Source organism: Gymnoscopelus braueri (genome assembly GCF_963280865.1).
Source record: "Gymnoscopelus braueri genome assembly, chromosome: 5".
NCBI lineage: Eukaryota > Metazoa > Chordata > Actinopteri > Myctophiformes > Myctophidae > Gymnoscopelus > Gymnoscopelus braueri.
The window spans coordinates 15,512,373-15,535,016 of record NC_137606.1 but is presented as its reverse complement, the minus strand read 5'-3'; the positions used below and the strand labels follow the sequence as shown (position 1 = coordinate 15,535,016).

Here is a 22,644-nt window from a genome sequence, read left to right as displayed (position 1 = left end):
TGTGCTACGATTTTTTTTTTTTACATTAACTACTTGAACCCTAGAATCCCCTTTCTGAGGAGAACTTTTGCCAAAAATAGCAGATCTACAAGCTCACAACGCCTTGCACTGCAAGGCGTTGTGAGCTTGTAGATCTGCTATTTTTGGCAAAGCGGTTTAGTGTAGAGGGAAAAAAGAGTAGACCAAGTTAAAAAAAATAGTTTAATCTGCAACAGAATTTTATACAATATAGAGGTGGTCCCTGCTTCATCTCTCTCTCAGCTAGGGGGTCCTTGGCCTGAAAACGTTGAAGACCCCTGCAGTAGACAAACACTTTAAATGTGTGGAGAATAAAATAAAATAATTTAACCCATTAAGACCTGAGGCCGATTCTAAAAATGTTTTCTATATATATTTTTTTATATTTAAGAAATAAAAAATATCTCAAAATATTTGTTCCAGGGAACCCCCAGAAGCAAAGATTTGAGTCACAAATGTTCGCTTAAAAAAGATTTGCTCCAAGATTTGCTCAAAATAGCAGATCTACAAGGTCATAGCGCGGCTCTCGGTGCCACGCTATGAGCTATTTTTGAGGAAAAAAAAGTACCAGTGTAGCATACCAGCCTGCTTTAAAGCTGCAGTAATGATTGTGCGGAGAAACCCACTGTTAGCTGTTTAAATTACTACAGGCCTGTTGCTAAACATCTGTAGTAATGTTTTGAGTGCATAGATGGGTTTCCGCGCGACGTCATCACAGAGCAGAGTGCGCAATCTGCGCATGCCTGGGGTAGAACGAACCGGAAGCGCTCTTCACTCTGTTGTTGTGTTCGGGATTTAGATAGGCATAATGCTGCTATTATAGGCATAATAGGCATAATGCTGCTATTATATACAAACAGATCCAACTTCCGACAAATCATTTTTATTGAGTAAAGAAGATATTACAAACTGCATAATTTAATCTACTTTCATTAAACCCGGTGAAGACCATTTATTTTATGAATGTACATTTGACTAGAGCTGCTGCGGGTAATAGCGCCCTCTATAGGCTCACCCCTCCACTGCGCGCGCATCATCCTCTCATGTTTACAAACAGGAAACCCATCTATAGTATGTAAACATTTGTCCAGTGCAGCACTAGATCCCAGTCAGTTGCGTACAGGATCAGTATCGACAGTCGATTTTCAGTCTTAGCACAGGTACTTGACCCTTAGCACACCCTCAGGGGTGTATCCTCTCAACTCTGGTCTATTCATTATACAGCACACACCAATGACTGTATTTCACAATCTGACACTGTCAACTGACTTAAGTTTGCTAATGATGATTTGTAGGACACAGCCCATAGAGGGCCTGAACCATATACTGTAGACAGGTTGCTGTATTTTAGTGTGTAGTGTAGGCACTAGTTGTATGTATTGTGCGGTTATGTTATCTGTGTGAACACTTCTTGTATGTATTGTGTGGTTATACTTTCGGAATCACTCATTATTATGTTTATGTGGTCACTGGTCAGTTAATAACGGTAAAATAGGATATTATTATGCAATTTGACAGCAAGTATTCTACTACATATTCTACTAAATCTAATATATTTTATATATTCTACACTTTATTTTTATTTTATTTATTTTTTGACTTGTTTTCATTTTTCATTGCAATTGTGTCTTATTTTTCTGTATTGTCTTTTGTTTTAATGGTACAAGGAGAAACCAGGGTTGTGGCTCTTTCGGAGCGGGAACTTTGGGGGGGTGGGAGGGTTAACATACATTCACTGTTTTTTGTATGCTCATTATTATAGACCTGTATGTGAAAATATAAAATAAAAAAACCTTGAACAAAAAAAAAAATCTAATATATTTATCATCATCCCTTTTTAGGTGGAGGATTTTCAGTCTATGGTCAGACCAAACCTATGGTGGCTGCCTATGGGCAGCAAATGGCTGGACCTGGCGTCACTAGCAATCCTTTCCTGGTGAGTTTAAAATCGGTTTGTTATTGGTTCAACAAAAGGGATGTAATTTTCCATAAGAATTCGTTCTAATTTGTTGTTTTAAAAAAGGGTCTCCCCTTTTTTGTTGCCTACTAAAGCAATTCCCTATACTCTAGGCTGCACTAACCAAACTCATAACATCTGGCATATTTACAGAAATGAATATGAACTCTAGCGACCCTATTCTAGGGTGGACATTCATGTTGTGAGCTTGTAGATCTGCTATATTCAGTAAAGAGAAAAAAGAAGCAGGGCCAGGCCTTGTAGAGAGCGCTGGGGGACACCGGTACATACGGTTTAAATTGTTAAGGTGTTTCAGATAACTTCTGAACTATGTTCTCCCTGGACTGTGAATTCTAATTGCATAAGGAAATGTTTCCCATCATTTTGAAATGGACGATAATGGATTATGTAGTTCATTCAGAACTGTATTTCCCAAGTTTTGTATAAACCAATAGTGTATAACAAATATTTCTGTAACTATGTCCACAAACATCACTACAACATTCAGCAAAATATTGCAACCTGTTCTTTTGTCAATATTGCAACTCTACGTGGCCATAAAATACCTCTCTTCTGCTGACTCGTTGCACTGGCAAAACAATCATTGTTCTATTTCATTAGTGGTGGTGAGGAAACCCCAGTGGCCGGGTTAAAGCTAGGATTATATTTCTTTCTCACGAAAATAAGATATTGTATCAATATTGACACTGTCCTTGCTTGTATCATAATCTTGTGTGTGTGTGTGTGTGTGTCTCTTCCAGGCCGGAGCTCCATCTGCACAGTATCCAGCGGGAGGCTCTTCGACAAATCCCTTCTTATAGCGCTCCATCCAATCAGCACCAATAGGCCTATATAGGGTCGACCACCGGTGCACTTGCACCTCTTGCACTGTTTTGTTTCACAAGTAGCTTTAAAAAAGAACACACACAATGTTTGTAAGGTCATGTATTTTCTATTGCATTTTGAAAACAAATGTCAGTGACACTAAGAAAGTGACAGTGTCATTGACCGCTTCCATGGCAACAAAACAGAGGAAAGGGGATGGTGCGTGCAGATGGAGAGGTTGGTGTCCTCTCCTATTTAACCTGTGAACTGGTCTGGCATCCACTGAGCCACAATGTATATTCAAACTGGCTGATAACTAAGTTATTGCAAATATCCCATTTGTTATGCTGCAACTATGTACATATTTCTTAGATGAAATTAGCTCTTTGTGCATATCAGTATTTGTATCTTTAACACACACATACAAGGTTTCATAAGACAGAACTGTTACTTGGAAAAGCCGAGGGCTATTGTGGGGCGATTGTATTTACAAGAACCGAAAGCCGTTTGTTTATGCTGTATGGTTTATTTGTGAGGTGTTTGTAATGAAGAGGAAATCATGTATTTTGTTTGTGTGTGTGAGAGAGAAAGATAAGTAAGAAAGGGTGAGTGTTCAGAGAAGGGCAGGGGTCTCCTTTCTCTCCTGCTCTCATGCTGCACAGGGGCCCACATTCCCAAATGACTTTTAAGGATACGGTCATCTTGGTGCTGAAGATTGTTTCAGGAACTGGTAAACAAGAATGACTGAAGACCAATTACTTTGGGTGTTACAGAATTTTAAGTTAATGTGTAAATATATATATTAAAATAATTTTAATTAAAAATAAATGACCAAACTGTTTATTTATGACACATGTACAGTTCCAGTTGTGAAAAGGTTTTTTAATATAAAATCAATTTATGCTGTTGCATTCAATTTACTGAAATGTGGACAAAAGGAAACAGTTAGTTACTGTCAAATATAAATATTGCATTACAGTGAGGTTCCTTCTGTATTCAGAATTTGCTTTCGAGGTAATCTGGTGAACACAGGTTCTTCTTGTCAGTAGTTGTCTTTTTGTGGTTTTTCCGCACTTTCCAAATAGTGAACACTCCACGCAGAGAAAATACAATGGCGATGACAGTAAAGTAGCTGGCATATATGATGAACTGCAAAAAAAGGGGGGGAAAAAGGAAGGCAAAAAAAGCGTTCAAATAATTGTAGCTGTACTTATTATTGTAGAGTTACAAAATGTGCTCTCCCTGAACAGGCAACTGACCTGAGGTATGATGGCCAGGCCAAGTCCTCCACTGTCGACCACTACTGAGGTGATGATTGTCTGAAGGACCAATGCCCCAAAGTTATTTGCTCCAAATATTAGTGCATATCTTTCCATTGACAGATCGGCTGCAATTTGGAACCTGAGGAATAAGGGGAAATCGTGATTTCAAGATGGAGTGATCGTTAAACTGTTCAAACGAAATACAGTAAAAGGGCCAAAATGTGAAGGTATTTCCATATTTAGCCTGCACATTTACAGTACATGATCAGCCTATGTGAACTACGTCTGATGACATACTTACATTGCTATAGTGATCAGAAGCATGTACACGCACTTGAAAATGACATATCCAGTGTAGCAGGCCCAGATGTTGCCTGTAAAAGCCATGAGGAAGAGTGTGGCTGCCCCAAGCCCAGAGAAACCACCCAGGGTCAACTCTCCCCACTGGGCCCAGTTCACCTGCATGAATCCTATACCATAGGCTGTTGTAGCTCCTGCAAGGAACACACAGGGTTAAATAAATAAAAAAAAACACATAAGCAGCTCATATTTTAATGTCAACTGAGGAATAAAAAAACATTCTGATGAGTGGTAACAACTTGACAAAAGTGGTCAACATAGCCATTATACTTAAACAATGTGTATTTTTAATATAGGCTTAGTCAGCAAGTTTCTAGACAGACCAAATGACACCAACCAGGGTATTGACAACAAAAAGCAACAAGCCAACTCTGTTGGTAGCAGCATTAACCCATTAAGACCGGGATCTACAAGCTCATAGCGTGGCACAGAGTGCCGCACTATGAGCTTGTAGATCTGCTATTTTAGAAAAATAGTGATTTTTTTTGTTGCAAATCTTTGAATATATATTATTTAAAGCGAACATTTTAACTCAAATCTTTACTTCTGGGGATTCTTCAAAGGTCTTCTAAAACAGTTTTCTGAAATTTTTTATTTATGTTTCTACATCAGTGGTGCTCAAAACCTTCTTCATGCCGAGGACGCCCAAAATTATATGTATTTGGCCGCGGACCCCCCCATCTGAAAATGTATTGTTCCAGGGAACCCCCAAAAGCAAAGATTTGAGTTAAAGATGTTCGCTTGAAAAAGAATGTACAGTACATATCCAAATATTTGCAAAAAATGTGCTGAATTTTTCAAAAATAGCAGATCTACAAGCTCGTAGCGCTATGGGCTTGTAGATCTGCTATTTTTGAATGCCAAAGTATAAAATAATGGTTATAGCTAAAAATCTAAAATGACACAGCTATGTGTTCCCGGATTGAATGGGTTAATGTGCAACCATTATTTAGTTTTGGTATGCAGTGTTGCAGTAGATGGCCAATACTTACCAAACAGATTGGACACAGCCTCTACCCCTCCGTTGTAGATGGTAACGTTCTGGTCAGGCTGCACATGCTCCCACAGCAGCTGCATTCAAGTATTTAGGGATTTGAGACTTAAGGGCCCTATTCTGGGCGCCGCCTTACCCATTATCCCTAAACTTCTTTGCCTTTTTTTACTATTTTGAAAAACATTTTCAAATAGTTCAACTAGCCGATCTACATCGACACGTTGTGAGCTTGTAGATTGGCTATTTGAACGATTTGAAAATGTTTTTCAAAATAGTAAAAAATGGCAAAGAAGTTTAGGGATAATGGGTAAGGCGGCACCCAGAATAGTGTTTTAACCCTTTAAGACCGGGAACATATCTGTGTCATTTTAGATTTCTTTGGCTATTCAAAAATAGCAGATCTACAAGCTCATAGCGTGGCACTCGGTGCCACGCTATGAGCTTGTAGATCTGCTGAAAAATCGTGAAAATGTGTGCAAATCTTTGAATATAATATTCTACAAATGTCTTCTAAATCCTAACAGTTTAAAAAAAAAAAAACGTATGTTGCTTATATCAGTGGTGCTCCAAATTTTCCCCCTAAAATGATATGTATTTGGCCGCAGACCCCCCCATCTCAAAATATGTTGTTCCAGAAGCACAGGTCGGAGTTAAAAATGTTGGCTTTAAAACATATATAGCATACATATTAAAAGATTTGCACACATTTTTCAAAAATAGAAGATCTGCGCCAGGAGCGTTGTATATCTGCTATTTTTTTAATTGCCAAAGAAATCTGAAATGACAGAGATGCGTTCCCTGGATTGAATGGGTTAATCGGATGTCACCCTGTTTGTTTTGTGTGGCATATTGGACCACACTGACCTGTACATAGTTGACGGTCTGGTTGTACCCGCAGGTGGCCAGTGCCCACCACAGTGACCAGTAGAGCAGTTGGCGGGAGGCGTAGCACTGGCGGAAATCTCTCCCCAGCTGGAGTAGGACCCGGCCACAACCCTGTGCCCGGTTCACCTGCCCTTCCCTTCGTCCTCCTGCACTTTCACACGTTCCTCCCACTGACTCTTCACAGGATACGTTCGGGTTGTTTGTTTCCTCCGTCGCACCTCCGTCTCTTCCATCGATACACTTCCCTGGAACCTGTGGTGGCAGGTGGCCAGAGGAGGAAAAAAGGTGCTTTTACTTTACTTGTCCATTTTTCAATACTTAATGCTTGTACTCCACTACATCTCAGAGGCAGATATTGTACTTTTTAATCCACTACAGTTATTTGAAAACTTTTAGTTCTAGTTACTTTCTAAATGTAGATTCTTAACATAAAACCAATTAAACCACTTTATACTTAAAAAAATAGCCGTATCTACAAGCTCACAACGCATCCGCCACACTTTGTGAGCTTGTAGATCTGCAATTTTTGAAAGGTTTCGAGTACTTTTACTTTTGGTATTTTAAGTACATTTAAAAATCTTTGAATACAGGGCTTTGACTTGCAGCAGAGTATTTCCATATTGTGGTCTTGCTACTTTTACTTAAGTAAGAAATGTGAGTACTTCTTCCACCACTGGTGGTGGCTTGCGGTGGAAGAACATGCTCTTCTGTGGCATGGGCAGGAGGCAGGAAGTGAGCAGAGCCATGGCGGTGAGGACCAGTGTGAACACCAGGATGTGACGATAGGACATGAGGTTGAAGCTGACCATCAGCTGGCCAATCACGGAGCCAACGGTGTAGCCCAGGAGTTGGACACTGCGACAGTATGACGTAGCCTTCCTGTACTTGTCCACCTCCACCATGCTGTGATGTAATGAATTGAATGTTATTATGGTACTTTCTGGATGCGACTTGGATACATCCACAGAAAAAAAACATACATCATGAGAGGAATCACTGCAATGATTGGTTAGTAGGTCAACTACACTTGATTTTTCTGTAGATTGTAGCTTACATTGTAGATGTAAGTGATATGTTTTAGATAAAAAGTTAAAGCTCTATATTCCACTAGTAATCATTGCTATAGAGCACCGAAGTCTGACGTAATTTACGCATCCTACCTGGTTCGCGGTTTTCCACCCCCGTTCTGAATCCCCATAGACGTCTTTAATATCGCGTCAAATAAGAACTGTGTTCCAAGAATAAACAAATGATCCCGGCGGTTTGACTCTTATGGATATGAAGCATCAACTGACAGTGGGAAAACGCCAATGTTACTTCAGCCGAATTAGTTACATTTTCGCCAGAAACAGACTGTATCAAATATAAGTGACTGACTATCATAAACTATACAGAACCTCCTCCCTGACAATATCGCCAAGACAGTTTGTTTATTTTTGGACCACAATTCTTATATGAGACGATTCTACGATGACCCAATGTTATTCTCCATAGAGAAATTACTTTACGAACCAGGGGATGAACGAGTGACGTCAGGACTTCTGTACTCTATAGAGCGGGTTTTATATAGAGGTTTTCTTTTTTTTTACAAAAACAAATAACCTATACCTATTCCTTTAAATGTGAGTCTGTATCTGGGGATAAATGCATGGAAAAGTACAATAAGCACTTTCTAGATCAGGGGTCGGCAAGTAAGTTTGGCCTCGGGCCACAATCAATGGCTAATTTAGGACCTGGAACTTGCAACAAACAACCATATAATAACTGTATTATTATAAAAGTTACTACATAAAGATGTGGTATAACAATTGCATGTGGAATGAAATGTTACAGGTGCAGACAGAAATGCTTATGTAATCCTTTTTGTGCAGGCGTCATCCTTGAATGTTTCACTCAGAGGATATTTAGTGAACATTTTATCTGGAGACAGAGAGTATTCCTTTTCGAACAAGAGCTCTTTCATGGTTCAAGGTCTCTTAGAATGGAGAGAAACAAAGTATCATTTAAGGCATGTGAAACACAGCTTTGGTGTGTTTTTTAAACGTGAGAGGAGTTTTTCATCCAAAAGTCTCAAGAGGTGAAAACATAACATTCAAAGAATGGAAATAGAACTATTTGTTAATCATACCTGATTTCATCAATTCAAAGCTATTGCTGTCCATATCCTACCTGAACTGTCAGCTATTGTAAATTATTTACAAAATTATTTGTCGGGCCAGTTCTGGCCCACGGGCCACTTGTTGCCTACCTCTGTTCTAGATCAAAGGTTTTCAACCTTTTTTTGTCTGCAGACCGCGGCACTCTGTGCCAAGACATCACTCTGTGCCGCGGTATGAGCTTGTAGATCTGCTATTTTTGAATAGCCAAAGTATAAAATATGCAGGTTTAAGTGGTTAAAATGATTGCGACGCTATATTAACTAATTTAGCTGGTACCCCCCTCAAGGACCGAGAAGAACCACTGTTCTAGATGCATTTATCCAAAACACTGACAAAGTGTCCTGACCTGATCTCGTGACTTTTTCAGTAGTGCTCACACACGACATACACACACACACACTCATACTCACCTGTAGATGTAGGAGAAATAAGCCACTTCGCTAGCTGTCACAACACCATAGAAGAACTGCATGGCCTGCATGGCCGCTACGCCTCGCAGCCACAGCAGCATGGCGGTGGTGACCGCCAGGCTGACACACTGGAGCATCACCACCGGCTTGTAGCGCAGCCAGTCTGTGAGGAGGAACACCGGCACCAGCACCAGGAGGTAGGAGTACGTCCATACTGGGAGAATCTGATTGTTAACCTGAGGATATCACAGAGATGCCAGTGTGTGTAAAGCAAGACATCTGTTAAAAGGGAAATAATGCAAATTTTTAATCACGCTGATGTGACCTCTACCAAGCTGTCAATAAAAGAGGTTTGACTCGTCAAGTACACAAACATCAGTAGACTCATTGGTAAAGTGGTTTGTACATTTGAAATGTTTTGTAGATGCTGTGAGACTAACAGTGTAAACATGATAGCACTTTCTTTGTTTTAACCACTTGAACACTATATACTTAGCAAAACGGACCTGAGTTGCAACTATACTTGTGCTTCTTTCTCTTCCAAAATCCAAAAATAGCCATTCTACAAGCTCACACGAGGTACGAGCTTGTAGAATGGCTGTTTTTGCCAAAAGTTCCCCCCAGAATAAGGATGCTGGAGTTCCAGTGCAGTGATTAATGACCAGAACTATTAAGCTGAGTCTATTTCTTGGTTTCCTTTGCACATGCAGGTTGTAAAAAAATAAATGGAACAAACTTTAAGCTGTACCTGCTGTGTTGTTAGGTTCTTGTCCGGTCCTGTCAGGTAGGGGATGAGAAAGGGTTCCAGGGGTTTAATGGTGCTCAAGAAGCCGTAGATACACAGCAGGGTGGTGGGATAACCCCAGCCTGCCTTCCACCTCTTCACAGCCTCCATCTGAACCTCAGCACCATCTGCCTCTTCTGAGGCTAGGGACAGCTTGCTCGCCTATGGTTCTAACTAAACTGTGTGTGTGTGTGCGCGTGTGTGTGCGTGTGTGTGTGTGTGTGTGTGTGTCCGTCCCACTGCTTACTTCCCAGTGCTTTCTCTTTGCAGAAGGGTAAAGGCTGGGAACGAGGCTACTGCTTACATCATTTCTCCTTGGTTTGTGAATCAACAACCTGCTCAAAGGTCAATGCGACCTGGGTCGCATTGACATTCCTGCTCAAGATGAGATATGCCTGTCATAAATTTTACACGAAGGTGATTAAGTTGCTTAAACAACGAGTGATATGTTTTTGTAAAAGAAAAAACTACTTTTAAACAAAGGTTTAAGCTCTATTCAGATAGTAAGAGCTATATAGTGTATAGAGTACAGAATTGCATGAAGCTAATGTTCACTTTTCAAATGTAGAGATGGTGTGTGACATTGCTTTATACACAGATGACACATGGAGGCAGTGCAGACTGCAGACATAGCTTTAGACTAGGGCTGTCATAGGAATTACTGTAATTCATCGTTGTTAATAAAACAATGTTCAATCGTGTTCAAAATGGAACCATACTACCAACAAAATACTATTGTTTAATGTAAAGAATATCATTCATAAATGGACGCGAGAATTGATAAGACGTATTTCAACCGGCATTTACCTAGTTTGTGAAACAGTGAACAAAGGTTGGCAGCGTTTTGAAAATACCAACTTGGTGTAGTCTACACATTCTCACTCTCAAGGCGTACTACAAAAACAAATAACACTTCTGGTTGTCCACGTCAAAATAAAACCCACATGTTTTTTATTAGACATATATGATTTTGTACTATGCTCCTCTTTACTCAGCCAGTACAATCAATCTGCCATTACTACAGTGTCCACATTATTGCCTGTTTTCTGCACTTAACTGTTAGATCACAATTGTTCTGCTGAGATCACCTCCGCACTCTGCCCTTGTTTCTGTTCCTTGGCCCGTGTCTGCCCAGCGTAGCAGTGATACGAACAGACGGTGTATGTCCCTCGTATTAGGAAGAGCACTGAAATGGCAGCATAGTAGCTGCCGTAGATAATAAACTGCAAAAGAAAGAGATGCCTCTGTCATGATGAGTAGCCTATTACTGATCAATGTTGCAATGTTGCATGCCCTGCCTGCAATGCATGCAACTGCATGCATGCAGGCAGCGGTGGAAAGTAACTATAAGTACATGTACTCAAGTACTGTACTTAAGTACAATTTTCCGTACTTTTACTTCTACTCAATTACATCTCAGAGGCAAATATTGTACTTTAACTCCACTACAATTATTTGAAAACTTTAGTTACTAGTTACTTTGTAGATTTTGATTATCATTACAAAACATTCATTAACCACTTGAAAATAGCCGATCTGCGAGCTCACAATGCGTCGCAATGTGACACATTGTGAGATTGTAGATCTGCTATTTTCAAAAGATTTGTATACATTTGAAAACTTCAAATGGGAAATGGGACATTCTGCATAATGAGTAGTTTCCACTTTTGGTACTTTAAGTACATTTTGATACCAATACTTTTGCACTTTTACTAAATTTCGTAAAAGTACAATTTTGAATTCCGAAATTTTACGTAACAGAGTATGTGTACATTGCAGTATTGATACTTTTTCTTAAGTAAAACATATGAGTACTTTTTCCACCACTGCATGCAGGGCCATCTACCTCCAGGTGTCACTCTCAGCTTTCACATGATGTGACAAAGCTTACATCATACATCATACATTGATAGTCATTCTGAGTACACTAAGAGCATCTGCCAGTTCAGTGTCAGAAGGATGCCATAAACACAATTCCCTTACCCTAACCATACTTTAACAATATTGATAGTTTTGCACATGCTTGATCATTAGTAGCAGTGGTGGAAGAAGTACTCTGATATTTTACTCTTCTGTTACAAGTGAAAGGCCTGTGTTCAAAATGTTACTTGAGTAAAAGTACAAAAGTATTGGCATCAAAATAAACTTAAAATACCAAAAGTAAAAGTACTAAAATGTTTGAAAATAGCAGATCTACAAGCTCACAACGCGTCGCATCGCGACGCGTTGTGAGATCGTAGATCACTCGTAGATCGCTCGTAGATCGCTCGTAGATCGCTCGTAGATCGGCTATTTTCAAATAGCCTAGGTATAAAACAGGGCTAAAGTGGTTAATGTATGTTTTATAATATAATAATGTATATCTGCAAAGTAACTAGTAACTAAAGTTTTCAAATAATTGTAGTGGAGTAAAAGTACAAAATTTGCCTCTGAGATGTAGTGGAGTAGTAGTAAAAGTATTGACAATTGGAAATACTCCAGTAGAGTAAAAGTACTTCAAAATTGTACTTAAGTACAGTACTTGAGTAAATGTACCACTGATTAGTAGCATATATACACACACACACACGTACGTATGAGCTTTGCATAATTCAGTGTCTATTAAGCACATACCTGTGTTACAATGTCCAGTCCTAATGCGGTTTCATCGACAACAATGGCTGTCAAAATGGTCTGCAGCGAAAGGGCAGCAAAGGTGTTGATTCCAAACGTTAGAGCATAACATTCCATGGAGAGACTGGCTGCAATCTGGAATCTGAAAGGGCAAGCGTGATATTTTCAAGCTGACATCGAGTTCCTACTTATCCAAAGTAGGCCTACTTTTACAAAACCTCAATAACTGAAAAAGGCCTGTGTACATTAACCACTTTCAACCTCGTGTTCCTGTTTTGGGCTTTTGTCATTATAGACAAACATTTTCAAAGGTTTTTCAAAGGTTATGCGTTCTGAGGTTATAGATTGGCTATTTTTTTCAATGTGAAATGTGAAGCAGTTCTAATACCAAATAGTATATGCAGTGCAGGATCTTTATACCTTAATGCTGTATGGTTGCTGGTTGTGTTCAGTGGTGGAAAGTAACTAAGTACATGTACTCAAGTACTGTACTTAAAGGAGAATTTTGTTAGATCACATTTTAATAGCTCTTTTTTTTTGGTGAGATCTGATGTTCATAGTGATAGTTTTTTTTTTTTGGTTGCATAGTGTTCTGTCACTATGAACATCAGATCTAAAAAAAAAAAAAAAAAAAAAGCTATTAAAATATGTGATCTAACCTAAGGCCTATCCGCGCACATTTTAAGCTGCAGCGGACCAGGGGTGGAGTTATGAATTTTTTCTACTGTACCATTCATCCTAAGATATCATAACATCATAGAAAAGGTAATAAAACTTTAGTCCAAAATTCTCCTTTAAGTACAATTTTGAGGTATTTCTACTTTACTTGAGTATTTCCAATTTCCAATACTTTTATTTGTACCCCACTACATCTCAGAGGCCAATGTTGTACTTTTATTCCATTACAGTTATTTGAAAACTTTAGTTTACCAGTTACTTTGTAGATTTTGATTATTATCACAAAACATACATTAACCACTACTGTATACATTTCGACCAGTTGAAAATAGCCGATCTACAAGCTCACAATGCGTCGTATTGCGACACATTGTGAGCTTGTAGATCATGCTATTTTCAAAAGATTTGTATACATTTGAAAACTTCAAATAGGACATTCTGCCTAATGAGTACTTTTAACTTTTGGTATTTTAGGTACATTTTGATACTTTTGCCCTTTTACTCAAGTAAAGTTTGAATTTCAGACTTTTACTAGTAACACAGTATTTCTATATTGCACTATCGATACTTTTACCTAAGTAAAACAACCACCGCTGGTTGTGTTGCCATAAACTTACGTGGTGATGGTTATGAGGAGCATGTATGAAGCTTTGAACACGACGTAGCCAGCATAGCACGCCCAGATGCTGCTCGTGAGTCCCATCAGAAACACAGCTCCTGCTCCCAGAGCAGAGAACAGGCCCAGAGCCAGCTCTCCCCACACCGCCCAGTTCACCTTGATGTGACCTACAGAGAAGGCTGCTGCAGCACCTGACCAGGGAAGGGGACAAATTAGCAGTGGTGTAAAGTAACTAAGTACATTTACTCAAGTACTGTACTTAACCTGAGGCGATTCTTTAAAATGTTTTCTAAATCTTAACAGTTTTTTGAAAAAAAAAGAAAAAAGAAGAATATCACGATTTTTCAAAAATAGCAGATCTACAAGCTCATACTGTAGCGCGGCACTTGGTGCCGCGCTATGAGCTTGTATATCTGCTATTTTTGAATAGCCAAAGAAATCTAAAGTGACACAGATGCGTTCCAGGTCAGGTATTTTTTACTTTAGTGGAGTATTGCCAATTTTCAATACTTTTACTTCTACTCCACTACATCGCTGAGGAGAATGTTGTACTTTTACTCCACTACAATTATTTGAAAACTGTTACTAGTTACTTTGCAGATATAAATGATTATATTATAAAACATACATTAACCACTTTAGCCCTACTTTATACATAGGCTATTTGAAAATAGCCGATCTACAAGTTAGATCTGTAGATCTGCTATTTTCAAACATTTTAGTACTTTTACTTTTGGTGCTTTAAGTATAATTTGAAGCCAATACTACCCACTTTTACTCAAGTAACATTTTAAAGGTTTAATGACATTCACTTTTACACCACATTCAAAGTCTTTGTCCTGGTCCTTCAAAAGTGTACAAAAAGTTTTAAGTGAAAATTCCATTCCAGTGATCAATGGCAGGTGTTTTTCTCTCACATTTCTAAAGCCTTTTCAACTGCAATGAAAAAAGAAATCTTTGCCTGCGGGTGTCGCTGGTGAGGGATTTTGCTTGTCAATCATCGCCTCTGCTCCGCCCCCCCCCAAAGGAAAGGATAGGGGAGGGGAGGGGCGAGGAGGAGAGTGGGCGGGATTAATCGACAGTGACCTCACTGTCGAAGGGCCAAGCTCAGATTACTTTTCAGCCTAATTATTCAGAAAACCCCAGACCACAGAAAATCCACTGAATGTTCTAAGTTCAGGTTTTTTGGGTGTAATTGAGGTCATAAAACCCCAAATAAAACATTGAAAATAAAAAAAGTGAAAATGAATGTCATGATACCTTTAAACACAGGCCTTTTACTTGTAACAGAGTATTTCTACGGTATTGATACTTTAACTCAAGTAAAACATGTGAGTACTTTTTACACCGCTGCAAATTCATTGATTGGCCTATGGCTATGAAGGACAAGGCCACCTGAGCATGTCAGCACTATGTTATTGTGTTCTTAGGATCAAAGGTATTTCCAAGGATAATCAGAATCAGAATCTGTTTTATTTGTCACAAAGGCAGTGAGTACAACAAATGTTCTCATGCACGCTCCATCGTTTGCAGTATTCCGTGAGAAGAGAGAGGACAGAGTTAGGGAAATACTGTAGATATACCAAATAATTACAAGACATCGCTTTCCCTGAACGCTGGCAGTTAAGGACTAAGGGAAGCCTTGTGCACACACCCCCCCACAAACTCAATCTATCATGAAGCACTATTTCTGGAACACACTCATCAGCAATAATCAGAGAAACCGTTGCCCTTCAGCTCCATTTCCTTAAGTGAAGCAATTACTTTTCATTTCTTTTTGTCTAATTTGGATACAAGCCAGCGGGACCATCAATCTGCTTAGCCTCTCCAAATCAATTCACATTATCCATTTAATGACTTATCTCATACAGAACTGAAACGATTGTTTTTTTCTGCCTGTAATTCTGAGTCGATCTGTAATCAGACATGATGGCTTTTTATTAACATTGTGACATTTTATCTGGGCACTATCTGAGCTTGTTGTATTGAATTTCCTCTCATTTTACAATACGTCACTGATTAATGTCCTGTGACCTGGCTGCATAACAAAAAAGGTTTTATCCCCCACAACCCTATTCATGAAATTACCATCTTAACACCATATTTCATGGTGTTAACCCCCCCTCCCCCCACTACATATTATATTCAAGTTAAATGTGTGTTTTCAGACATTTAGCCACTTAAACCTTCAATACTTTGTAAACTTGACCGTTGGCTCTGTACTTGGTCTTTTTCCCCTCTACACCAAACCTCTTTGCCGAAAATAGCAGATCTACAAGCTCACAACGCCTCGCTCTAAAAAAAGACCAAGTACAGAGCCAACGGTCAAGTTTACAAATTAGTGAAGGTTTAAAGTGGTTAAATGTCTGAAAACACACATTTAACTTGAATATAATATGTAGTGGGGGAGGGAGGGGGGGGGGGGTTAACACCATGACACGTTCCCCTCAGAATAGGGATGATAGGGTTCAAGTGGTTAGTGTAAAAAAAAAAAGTCCCTATCACACAAAGATTTGGCAGTCCCCCTGTAGTTACTGTGAGGACCCCCTATGGGGGTCCCGGACCCCCCTGTTGAAGACCCCTGCTCAAAGGCATCGTGCGTACAACTAAAATTGGCTGGTCTCACCTACGAGAGTGCACAGTGCCTCCACCCCTCCATTGTAGACAGTGGATGTGGCCGATGGTTCAATGTGGTCCCACATTAGCTGGATGTAGTTGAAGACCTGCACGTAGCCGGCTGTGGCCAGAGCCCACCACAGGGACCAGTAGATCAGATGCCTGCAGAACACGATTACTATCATGAAGATCAGTGGTTCTCAACCTTTTCAAGCTGCGACCCCCCCCCCCCAAACTAATCCCATTTGAAATGGGGACCCCCCACCAGTGGTGGAAAGTAACTAAGTACTGTACTTAAAGTAATACTAGGTAACGTTAAAACAAAAACTAAAGTTAAATTGTATATCTTTTGTGAGTGGCAAAAGTTTCACAACACCCACTCCATGAATTTCACCCCCGGAAGCCTTTTATTTATATATTTTCTATTGAACGGTGTCGGGGGGGACTTTCCCGGGAAAATGACGTCATCTGGCCGGAAAACGGAGGCGGAAATGCACTGGTTTCCTGTTTGGCCACGAACTACCGCAACGGTTTCCTGTTTGGCCAGGAACTACCGCGCTAATAACAAAAAGGAACCTCACGCTGATTTTAAGAGAATGTAGGATTGGAAGATCGAAAAAGAACAGAAAAAGAAAGCACAGCTCATGGTAACTAATGCTCCACTGGCTAAGAGAAACGATCCGCAGATAGTATAAAACAATTAAAAGAACGCTTTTTGAAACGCTTCCGGCTTCCGGTGAAAACAAATGGAATTCTGGGTAATCGAGGACTACGGAAATTGTATGCAGTGACGGTAGTGACCAGCAGAGGTTGCTAAAAATCGTTATTTGTGAATCTGCATTGTACAACTTTAAGTACAACTTTGAGGTATTTTTACTTTAGTGGAGTATTTCCAATTTTCAATACTTTTACTTCTATTCCACTACATTTCTGAGGGAAATATTGTACTTTTACTCCACTACAATTATTTGAAAACTTTAGTTACTAGTTACTTTGCAGATATAAATTATTACATTATAAAACATAGATGAACCACTTTAGCCCTATTTAATACCTAGGCTATTTGAAAATAGCAGATCTACAAGCTGACAACGTGTCGCGATGCGACGCGTTGTGAGCTTGTAGATCTGCTATTTTCAAACATTTTTGTACTTTTACTTTTTATACTTTAAGTACATTTTGATACCAATACTTTTGCACTTTTTTCAAGTACATTTTGAATTATGGACTTTTACTTGTAAGAGAGTACTTCTATATTGCAGTATTGATACTTTTACTTAAGTAAAGAATTTGAGTACTTTTTCCACCACTGCCCCCCACCTTGACAAGCACTTGGAATTGCAGGAGTAGTGGAGGCATTACATTTTTGCCTCTTTCTTATATTATTTGACAATTTGGCCAATGTTTGATCAGTTTTATAGCATAGTTCGTTGATTACTTTTGATGCAGTAATGTTATTGTTTTTTTTAGGTATTAAAAAGGTCCTAAAAGTTCTTATATTGTCATTTTACTGTCATCTGGGAACCCCCCTAAAACCATGTGTGGATCCCGCTGGGGGTCCCGACCCACAAGTTGAGAACCACTGATGAAGATGATTATTATGATACTTATGACACTGTTACTAACTACGAGATGAAAACTACAACTGTACTGTAAATGATGTATCAACAAATTAACATGCACTGTAAAATCCTGAGTGTTCATTTAACTCTGGGAGTATTGTACTAGTTAGCCATACACTGGGATGGGTCAGGAGTAAATATCCCCTTTTTAAATACTTAAAAAATATATAGTACTAGTATAGTAAAACATTTGTCAAAGGGAAAAAAAGAATAATCAAAGACAATTCTGAATAATAATAATAAAAACTTTTAAGAAATAGTGAAAATAGCAGATCTATTTATAAGCTCACGTGTCACAATGCAACGTGTTGTATGTTTTGGGTCTCAGCTGAAAACGTTTGGGAAACGCTGTACTATAAGTAACCAAATGCATGGGTTTAACACGTTTCGCTTAAGAGCTTAAAGGAGAATTCCGGACAAATTAAGTGTTATCTTTGATGTCTCGTTACTCACCTACCGACGTAAAAAGTGGCGTTCTTTTTTTCCATAGATTCCCCTGTCGTCATTTTTTAAACCCCCTCCGTTGTCATAATGGGAGCGCGTGGGTTAGGGAAATTCGTCTATTATAACCGATGCATATTATACCGATACATTATAACCTTGTTTCCAGAACCTGGCAACACGAGTTGCCAGGTTCTGGAAAGAAACAAGCATCCAGTGTTAAATCGTTCGCCATTAACGGTAGCCTCGCAGGAAGTTTCAGCGCATGTTTGACTATCATGAGACTCTACAAAGAATCGTAGTAGAGAAAAAAATAACTTTGCATCGGTTATAATAGACGAATTTCCCTAACCCACGCGCTCCCATTATGACAACGGAGGGGGTTTAAAAAATGACGACAGGGGAATCTATGGAAAAAAAGAACGCCACTTTTTACGTCGGTAGGTGAGTAACGAGACATCAAAGATAACACTTAATTTGTCCGGAATTCTCCTTTAAGGCAGTATTAATAGTCAATTAGTAGTCACCAGCCATATAGGGAGAACCACCTCCGATCACTGAAGATGTGTTAGTTATATTGTATTGACATATTCTACCATAGAGTTTTAATTAATTAAAATACAGTAAGTTTGCAGCTTTATAAGCCTTTACTGTTTTATGCTAAACAAAACAAACAGAAAGTCATATAAAAAGGAACATACTTGGAAGAATAGGAGTCTCTAAAGCTTTTCCAGAGCACCTGGCCAGCATGGGCAACACTCTGGCTACTGCACCAGCCACAGCCATGCCCCTCGGTCTCCTCTGACCCTGAGCCAACCTCTTCCTCTGCCTTCTCCTCCTCCTCCTCCTCCACCACACCGCCCTCCCGCTGGGCCTGGGAGCCCAGAGGGGCAGCAGCCATGTTCCCTTTGAAGAATATGCCACGCTGGGGCATGGGCAGCCAGAGGGATACGAGGAAAGCGAAGCTTACAATCCCCAGAGTGATAGCGTTGATGTAGAAGTAGTCCATCCCTGCCGAATGGGGTTGACGATCGAAAAGATTCATTCAGAATTATGTCAAGGATTACTTTTGTCCCACAAATAGACGGTTTTCTAATTTCCTTTGACATTACCTCGCTCAATTATGCTTTTTTTTCTTTTGTTATGGCATAACATCAACATATTATTTAAGGAGCACCATGAAAGTAGAAAGTATCATTCCAAATATCAAAGATTTCTACATAGTAAAATCCTCAGTGTGGGAGTGTAAAAAACTGGTAAAGATTTTGCTCTCTCAGAGTTCAATGAACAATTCTGTCATGCTTCTATCAAATCTGATACCACCATGTTTTTTCTGTTTCAGGTTTGGGATTGGTTACTTAGTTACCAATAGCTCTACAGTACCTGCCAGGGAGATGAGCAGCTGGCCTAACGTGGCACCAAATGTGTACCCAGCCAGCATGGCACTGCGGAGATACCCTGTGGCCTTCTGGTACATCTCAACTGGTATTACACTGTAGATGTAGGAGAAGTAGGCCACCTCTGTGGAGGTCACCACAGCATAGTTGACCTGTAGGAGCATAAACCGTTAGAACGGAACATGGAATTAGAGAGGATGCTAGACGCTGTACTGTAGAACAGTATTTCTCAAACTGGGGGTAGGGGCCCTCAGAGGGGGTCCCCAGATGATTAGCTTAATGTGCAACATTGTTTTTCACTCAAAGGTAAACAAACCAACATACAGTACAAGTGTATGGTATCTGCACATTTCTAAAGTTACAATTGAATGACTTTTAAGACCTTTTTATACCAGATTGGCCAAATTTTACCTAAGAAAGAGGCAAATATTGTGAAAATAGCCGATCTACAAGCTCACAACGCCTGGCAGTGCCAGGCGTTGTGAGCTTGTAGTTCGGCTATTTTCACCATATATACTGTGGAACCGAGTCAAACAAAATGTAATGCCTACAATTCCAAGTGCTTGTCAGGGTGGGGGGGTCCCCAGTTCAAATATGATTCTTTTGGGGGTCATGGCCTGAAAAGTCTGGGAACCCTTGCTGTAGAAGACGCTTACATAACGGCATATATCCTGCAGCATGGTCCAAGCAATGTAAATAGTGGGTATTTTACAACCTCCAAGATCAAGCAATAGAATAATCAATACATTAATAACGTTTCTTCGTCATACATGCTTGAATCAGTCTTATATAGATCTATCTGCATTTTGTGATCAATAATAATGTTCCTTTGTATTTTAATGAACCTGAAGGAATGTCATAGCCGGCAGTCCTGGGGCGAAGCAGAGCAGAACATAGTTGGTGACCAGGAAGAGTCCTTGCAGGACGATGAGTGGCTTGTACCTCAGGAAGTCAGTCAGCAAGAACACAGGAAAGAGGATGGCAAGATAGGAGTAAGTCCATATAGGGAACAGATAGTTGGTCACCTATGGAATATAAGTGTAATAATAAGAATAGGCCTACAAGTATTGGTCATTGGTATGATCACATGCCCATACAAAATAACGTATATCTGTTGACTTTAGACTTGATGTCAGCTGTTTGGACATTTGACAGTAAGATAATTCATGAATACAAGGCCTGAAGCTGTATAGTTTACTGTTTGTGCATGGGTATTATTGTAGGCTATTCATGTGTGTGTGTGTGTGTGTGTGTGTGTGTGTGTGTGTGTGTGTGTGTGTGTGTGTGTGTGTGTGTGTGTGTGTGTGTGTGTGTGTGTGTGTGTGTGTGTGTCCGCCCGCATCCATCTTACCACTTCTTCAGAGATGTGTGTGTGTGTGTGTGTGTGTGTGTGTGTGTGAGTGAGTGAGTGTGTGTGCGTGTGTGTGTGCGCGCCCGCATCGATCTTACCACTTCTTCAGAGATGTTTTTGTGTGGTCCAATGAGGTATGGAGTAAGAAAGGGTTCCGCAGGTCTGCAGTTGGCAAAAAAGCCATAGATTGAAATGACTACAGCAGGATACACCCAACCAGAGGACTTCAGCCTTGTCCAACAGTCCATTCTTTTCCCCCGCAGACAAAATGTCCCCAAATGTGTCTTTGGTAGTAAACCTAAAGTATGCCACTTGACTTCCCTGGTCTTAAAGAACGAGCTTTCTTGGACTTTATTTGAGCTGTTACTTAAGTAGCAGTTATTACAGTGACAGACGTACGGTATCATTTATGGACGGCACGTGCCTGTCTAGGGTTAAGCTCAGTCTGACTGGAAGTTTATGAGAGAGAGACTTTGACCGTTTCGGATATAGGAGAGTTGCTGATTGAAGATAAAAATAAATGTTACTTTCGATTGTCATAAAAAGAAAGGCATTATTCAATAAGTTAGTTGCGCCTGTGTATAGTTTGAACAATACCATACTGTATGTTTGTGACCACTAAACATGGTGCAAGTGTAGCTAATCAAATCAAATGGGGTGTGCTGCACTTACAGTAGGCTACAGTCGCACGAACCGTTTTGCAATCATAATGTTTTGTGCAGCTTCCTTCATTTTAATTTAGGCTTATGCACCAGCTTTGGGTCTATCTACAATATCTACAAAATATTCAATGAAAACCAAATCATTCCTTGGCGTGGTTGTATTATTAAAACATTATAAAACATTGTTTCTTGATCAGCTGAGGAAGCATCCTGGAGATGTTGCAGGGTGGTCAGTTTGCACACAAACTCACTGATGGGATGATCAACTGCAAGCATTTCCTGAAACCAGTGGTCTAGGAAGTACTCAATATTGTATTGTATGTTTTTGTAATAATCTACAGTAACTCTACAAACTAACTAGTAAATAAAGCTGTCGAATATTTAGTGGAGTAAAGGTACAATATTTGCCTCTGAGATATAATGGTGTAAAAACAGTACTGAAAAACTCAAGGAAATAGTCAGTGGTGGAAAAAGTACTCAGATTTTGTTTTACTTAAGTAAAAGTATCAATAGGCCTACTGCACTGTATAATACTCTGTTCAAGTCAAAGTCCGGAATTCTAAATTTACTTGAGTAAAAGCACAAAAGTATTTGTATCAAAAATACTGAAAGTACAAAAGTAAAAGTGCTCATTAAGCAGAATGTCCCATTTCAGTTTTCAAATGTATAAAAATCTTTTGAAAATAGCTGATCTACAAGCTCACAATGCGTTGCATCACAACATGAGCTTGTTGATCGGCTATTTTCAAATGGCCAACATGTATAGGGCTCAGGGCTGAATTGTGTAATGTATGTTTTGTAATAATAATCAAAATCTACAAAGTAACTAGTAGTTTTCAAATAATTGTAGTGGAGTAAAAGTATAATATTTGACTCTGAGATGTAGTGGAGTAGAAGTAAAAGTACAGAAAATTGGAAATACCCCAGTAAAGTAAAAACACCTCCAAACTTTTACATTACTTGAGTAAATGTACTTTACACCACTGTTTAG

General features: G+C 39.4%; 2 protein-coding genes across 4 annotated transcripts in view; one reads left to right on the top strand and one right to left on the bottom strand.

Annotated features, from left to right (window-relative positions):
• The window catches only part of LOC308085448 (arf-GAP domain and FG repeat-containing protein 1-like), a 30,394-nt gene extending 26,766 nt beyond the window's left edge, over positions 1–3,628 (top strand). For all 3 annotated transcript variants that reach the window (XM_080428606.1, XM_080428605.1, XM_080428604.1), the window contains 2 exons: positions 1,860–1,954; positions 2,737–3,628. In XM_080428606.1, coding sequence (XP_080284732.1) covers positions 1,860–1,954; positions 2,737–2,796 — 155 coding nt within the window. In that variant the 3' untranslated portion in view covers positions 2,797–3,628. The remainder of the gene's footprint in view (positions 1–1,859; positions 1,955–2,736) is intronic.
• A 168-nt stretch (positions 3,629–3,796) lies between these two features.
• slc19a3b (solute carrier family 19 member 3b) lies at positions 3,797–21,239 on the bottom strand (the record flags this gene model as incomplete). Its single annotated transcript, XM_080429087.1, has 16 exons — positions 3,797–3,949; positions 4,060–4,201; positions 4,364–4,556; positions 5,415–5,493; positions 6,281–6,508; positions 6,976–7,204; positions 8,871–9,106; positions 9,619–9,765; positions 10,743–10,877; positions 12,268–12,409; positions 13,563–13,755; positions 16,191–16,342; positions 18,945–19,254; positions 19,627–19,792; positions 20,486–20,665; positions 21,090–21,239. 16 exons carry the CDS (start codon positions 21,237–21,239, stop codon positions 3,797–3,799), a joined length of 2,835 nt encoding a protein of 944 aa, XP_080285213.1.
• Between the last annotated feature and the right edge of the window lie 1,405 nt (positions 21,240–22,644).